Here is a 6286-nt window from a genome sequence, read left to right on the forward strand (position 1 = left end):
ATAAGTACATTGAATCCCAAGTTTTAGTGATAGTTAAAATAAAACAAACTATCATTTTCCAAATTGATTTATAATTTTAAGCACAAATTTTGTGACAGTCAGAATCCCGTGATCCGTGAGGGGAAAGACCGGATAAGCTGTGCAATCCCACACCGCCTGGGGAAGGTCAAGTGTGATGATTCTAAGACTGTGTAGGTATGGGACTACATAGTTGAAGAAGGCTTAAATGGATTGATGGGTACTACCTATATCAACAAGATGCGTCTTCTTTTCGGTAGCCCATCACCTGAGAACTCCAAAGTTAAGCGTGCTTGACCTAGGGTAATCTAGGGATGGGTGACCTCCTGGGAAGTTTCCTAGGAAGCATGTGAGTGAGGACAAAGCACGCTGAAAAGACTCGTGTTGGTTTATAGGGCCAGTCGTCATTCCAGAAAGCAACCATAGTGACGTGGGGCGTCACAAATTTCTTCTAAAAAGATAAGATTTTTCTTCACTTTTCAAAAAGTATAATTTGAAAGTATTTAATGTGAATCAACCTAATGAAACAACAAAAAATCAAATAACATTATTTATAAGGCAAAACATAATATTTTTGTTCTGAGCATTGGATGTGTACAATTTAATGACCCATCTTACACAAAGAATATTTTGTTTTTGCACTAATGAAGAACAAAGTGTAAATATGTGCTAACAATAAAAATACATAATATTTAAGATGAAAGAAGATATTTGAAAAAGAAACACTACGAGAAAAAATGCTTTTAATAACACAAAAAATGTGTTATCAAAACATACCATAACACTTGTTGATGTGTTAAGACCGACTATGTTATCGTAGGTCAGGGTACTTTACATAACACTTTATCATTGTTATACAGATGTGTTATTATACTGTCAACGATAACATAATTTCTGTGTTATTTTAATAAATAGATAAGTGTTTAATTATGTTATTTATAGTCGATTATATAACACAAATTTCACATTTCAATACTTATAAATTTGTGTTATACTACACTTTAGTATAACATTTTTTTTTGTTATACTATACTTTAGTATAACACACTTTTTGTGTCATACTAGCCTTTAGTATAACACATGTGTTATATTAGCTTAGAGAAACATAATCTTTTTTTACTTACACAAAACTAGGAAAACAAATATGAAAGTTGAAGCCAAATAAGGTAACATAAATAGATTTTTATTAATTACTCAAAATGTAATTACAATATTTAGTCTACTGGTCTAGGCTTAAGAAATCATATTACAACATAATTTATGCCAAATTCAGATTCCTTTATCACTAAATACAAAACAAGAAATGTATACAAAAATTAGTGAAATACATTCTTCCATTCTAAAGGCCTCAACTACAAATGTTGTCAAGAATTGCTCCAAAGAAATCATCTCAATATACCTGCACATTGTAAAAAAAAAGTCATTTTATTATTAATAACATAAGACTTAAGCTAGTTTCCACCTGTGAGCATATAAAGTTTAAATTAAATTTGTAATAAATCCAAAACTTGACGAAACAGCAAGGTATAGCAAGATGTACTACCATGCAAAACAACGACTAAAGCAACAAAACATATTGCTTCTTCCCTCTAAAATTAAACAAGAAATACAGAGAAAAACTCATAACCTGCATGTATTAATTTAAAGATCCAATTCATACTAACTAATTTATCACCCTATATTCCATAAGAAGAACCAATATGAAGAAACAATTCATACAGTTTGTACTAACTTCTATCCCCATTTATTTCTTCTCTAAAGACCTAGCAAGGTAAATTCCTTTCTGTAAAGTTCAATACAAACATAGCATTGATGTGTAAATAGCTTCGGCAAAATTTTCTCTGTGATAGGTAACCAACAGGGCATCAAGTATGGCATCCAAATTAACAAGTAGAATGTGAATATGGTTGTTAGAGGTCCTTTATGAAGCCCATGTTATTCCTCTTATTCTCCCAAATTTTCTCTTTCTTTCTAAGTTGGAAGTGGGAAATGTGTTTAGAGTTAGGTTATGGGAAACAAGACAAACAAAAACTGGGAAAAAAAAAACAAAAGTGGAAACAAACAAATTACCCTGTTTCTTTAAATGAATACTCTTTCACTCTCTTAGCTAATTCAATTTCAGTAGCAGCTGCACCAGGAACCATTCGGCTATCCCTACACATAGCCTAACAGGAAAAGTACCCGGTAAGAATGGTTAGTGGGGTAGATAAGTTTTAACTGTAACACAAATAAGAATATTGTTAGAGAATTTTGGAAAAAATTCAAAAAATTTGAGTACTTTTAAATGCTAGCTGACTTACCATAGCAACAGCACCAGTAATGCGGAAAATTAGTAAGTTAATCAATAAAAAAACACAATAGAAGGTGATATACTTGTGGCGCTCACATAAATGAAGTGCCATCTCCCCAACTGCTGCTCCACTAACAATTACTTTGGCACCGGAATCAGCAACTGCCTTTATAAGCTCCTCAACTTTAGCTTCTTCAGTTTTCGCATAATTTTCTAGCTACAAGATATTAAAAAAACTATGAGAACTACTTAAAGGCACAAAATACATAAAAATGTCAAGGATAACATAACAAGCCAAGATATTAAGAAGCAATTTTATATCAACTGGAGCAAGAACAGAGCAGAACAGTATTCTCACGATGGTGTCATTTGGCATTCCTGGGTCAGGAATACCCACCAATATCATGGGAAAGAATATAATTGCAAGCCCAAAACTGTCCAACAAGAAAAGCTTTTCTTTTTTTAATTCATCATTCATTAAGGAGAAAATATGAACTAAACAACTAAGAACATATACAAACACGATGGCCATAGATAACAGAGATACATACTAAACAGCGATGTGTATCTGGGTGTTCAGCATTCAACCTCAGTAGTTGCTTTACAGCCTGCACTCCAAAGACAATTTAGTCATCAGTTGGCCTTATGCAGCTCAAGACAAAAAGAGGGTCAAAATAAAAGCTTCTCAGCCACACGCTTAAACAAAAGCTTACCTGAAAGGCAAGCAAAACCTTTTGTTTTCTCACATTCACTTCAAAAGAAAGCAAGTGTATTTCTAACGAATCAGGGGAGTTCTTTTGAAGCAACTTCAAGTACTTTGTAGCTTCTAAAAATGGATCTTCTACATGAAAAAACACATAAATATCAGACAGGGCAACACTTTTCCTAGAGATGTCCGACAAACAATTAAGGAAAATACAAAACACAATTCAGGAATCTGAGAAATAAATAAAGGCACACGGAACCTGCAACAATTTCTCCCCATGGGGATCTGGATCAACAGGTTTCACATTTCGCTTCCCAGTCTTTGAGACACTATTAGCATTGTATTCTTCATTTTTACCTTCAGCCTCCTAAAAGAATGCTAAACATTAGGATAAAAATAAATGTAGGGGAATGGTCCGAAAAGCTACAGAAGTCAGAAACATTACTTTCTTAGCTCGAGCCTCTGCTTTCCTCAATTTTTGCCTCATTTTCTTTTTCTGAGACTCATAAAGCTACAAAATAATTGCATTCAACTCATAAATCACCTGAGGACTTTTCAGCTAAGCATTTCTAATACTGAGTAAATATGATAAAGTCACGTCTAAAACGGAATGGTGTACCATGAAAGAAATTTGGAAATTAATAATAAATCAATATTAAGTTCAATAGGCCAACCCATTGAAAAATTAACGAAGTTCTCCCCCTTTGAAACTAATTAATAGCAGTTTATTAGTTAAAATTTACCAAAAATAATATCAACAACAGATACATGCAGAACAGAAAGAATCCAGTGCATAAATTTAAAATCAACTCCATCATAGCAGTGCACAATATTTGATAGAATAAAGCCCGGTGTTATTACAAGTTTGTGTAATAGCTAATAGGCTTCACATCATTCGGATAAAATGGCAACCATTACAAGGAAAGCAGCAAAGTTAAAATTCAGATCACTCAATAGCAGAAGACCAAGTGTATTGCTGCCTAGGAGAATTGTACAACGAATCCAACTGTTCAATTTGGTCGGGTGAATACTGACCATTTTCAGAATAGAGCCCAACACACTTGTGAAGGCCTTCATAGTATCTGAAATTGAACTCAAAATAACAAGTTCAAAATATGAATCAAATTTTCACAAGGAATTGATATTTTGAAAAGAAATATAGCATTAGCATTACTAAATACCCGTAATTGTCAGGGTTCATAGAAAGTAGAGCCTTGAAAAAAGTGGCACCTTCTTCAAAGCGACCAAGCTTTACTAAAAGAGAAACCTCTTGTTCTTTAAAAGCCAATTTATCAACCTTGAAAGACATAACAAGAAATGGTAAGCACTTGAGATTCGCATGCTAAAAACATAACCTCATAAGAAATATAATAGTTCAAACTTACTATTTTTGGCTCTTTCTTGTGCAACTCATCAAGAGCTCTCTCAATAGAACCCGATTCTTCTAGCAAAGAAATCTGGAGAATAAAATTGATAAAGGCCACTATTAAAACCATATGATGGGATGGGACCATAAAACCTAATAAGTTTTTTCATTTGAAGTGTGAAACGTAGAACCCACTGATTGAAAGGGCATCAAACTAGACTAATAAGGAAAAATAAATAACTGTTTTCATATTTACCATATAAAAGCAGCTTTTTAAAAAGTCAAATAACTTAAGAGATGTTCATGCATTCACAAAGAGCATTGCTATATGGCACCCATGATGCCCAGCAACACCTTAGGTTGATTGGTGCAATGCAATTAAGTATCGGGTCCCACATATTTTTATGTTAAATTAAAATAAGTGGGACTCGATACATATTGCACCAATAACGGTATGCTATGTAAGGTGGTGTTGTGGGACTCGATACTATACTGCACCAATAACGATATGCTATGTAAGGTGGTGTTGTGCACCAATGGTGCCCATTAGCATTAATCATTCACAAAACCAAGGGAACCTAAAAAAAAGACCACAAGAATAGGTGGGGAAAAACCTGAAACATAAATAACCAGTAACAGCTCCAATACACACAAAACTTCTAGACAACTACAAAACCTAACAATAACTAAAACCCATATAAAAAAACAAGCCTAAAAATCAACATAATAGACAGCTAGTCACCTATAAGATCTACATTAATATATAACATAAGAAACAAGATACAGAAGATACCACTTAGAATACCTTATACAAAAGCATTTCCCCATGTTCACAACGTTCATTATCAGGAGGAAAATCATCTTCTAGTGTCCCTTCATATGCTTCCAGAATTTCAACTGCTTTTAAAGCACTAACAAGAAAAAATAAAATTTAATAGACCAAAACTTATTCTCAAATTTAATAACCCAAACACACAACCAAGAAGAATTTATCCACTGAAAATGTAAAGAGGAACTATTCTTACATATTTACATATGTTGTATAGAAAGAAAAAAAAAAGTATTGCTTGAATACATATATAATACTTAAACACATGTACAAAAGAGAGGAATAACATTTTCTAAAAGCAACGGATGTACTGTATTAACTTCCACATGATTTATTTGATCTAGATTTTTAAAAGGTTCAGCTTACATCACACTATGTAACAGACTTTTTGACAATAAATTCAGAACATGAATTACAAGTGTAATTTTTTTACTGAGAATAGCTACATGAACCATGACAGCGTATTAGCAAAAAATTAACAGCAATGGCATGACCAATGTCAAAACCACTGTTTGAAAATATGAAGTCATAGATCTACAGTCTATAGTCTAGAAATTTCCAGTTGTGTTTAAAGCACGAATCAATTTGAATTATGAATGAGAGAACATAAGTTTGGAAACTTCTTGGCTGTTTATATCAAACATTAAGTATTTGAGTAACATTAGTAAGTGGGACCAACAAGAAAAAAAATTTAGGTTTGTCACTGTAAATGATGGCCACTAGAAAGATAAATATATAAATATATATAAATAAAGGATCAATAAATAAGGTCAAATTCGTACTTTGAGTTTAAATGATGAGCAACAGCAAAGCCGATCCAATTCATACGACACTACAACAATTTTTACTTTTAATGACTCTCTATAATGACTTACACCAATGGTGTAAGTCATTAAAAGTATTCAGAGATATTTAAAGTCTAATGGTGTAAGTCATTAAAAGTTATTGTTGATGACTACCAAGGTAAGTCACTAAAAGTGGTGGGAGACGTTAATTGAAAAATATGAATATAAAATTATTTATTTATAAAATATCAGACTTGTAAAAGCATTTGACGTCTCCCCTGGGAAGACGTTA

General features: G+C 32.7%; 1 protein-coding gene across 1 annotated transcript; it reads right to left on the minus strand.

Annotated features, from left to right (window-relative positions):
- Positions 1 to 3960: 3960 nt before the first annotated feature.
- Positions 3961 to 6035, minus strand: LOC133815715 (N-terminal acetyltransferase A complex auxiliary subunit NAA15-like). Its single transcript, XM_062248524.1, has 5 exons — positions 5992 to 6035; positions 5186 to 5291; positions 4400 to 4471; positions 4196 to 4311; positions 3961 to 4096 (listed from the first exon to the last, which is right to left on the minus strand). The coding sequence occupies exons 1-5, from the start codon at positions 6033 to 6035 to the stop codon at positions 3961 to 3963; spliced, it is 474 nt and encodes a 157-aa protein (XP_062104508.1).
- Between the last annotated feature and the right edge of the window lie 251 nt (positions 6036 to 6286).

Source organism: Humulus lupulus, chromosome 2 (genome assembly GCF_963169125.1).
Source record: "Humulus lupulus chromosome 2, drHumLupu1.1, whole genome shotgun sequence".
NCBI lineage: Eukaryota > Viridiplantae > Streptophyta > Magnoliopsida > Rosales > Cannabaceae > Humulus > Humulus lupulus.

Excerpts from the sequence above, each read along its gene's own strand:
- LOC133815715 (XM_062248524.1), bottom strand. The coding sequence starts at position 6,035 with ATGAATTGGATCGGCTTTGCTGTTGCTCATCATTTAAACTCAAA. Across the intron at positions 5,292-5,991 it reads GCTCATCATTTAAACTCAAA|TGCTTTAAAAGCAGTTGAAA; the intron begins GTACGAATTTGA and ends TTTTCTTGTTAG. Across the intron at positions 4,472-5,185 it reads GGGAAATGCTTTTGTATAAG|ATTTCTTTGCTAGAAGAATC; the intron begins GTATTCTAAGTG and ends TTTATTCTCCAG.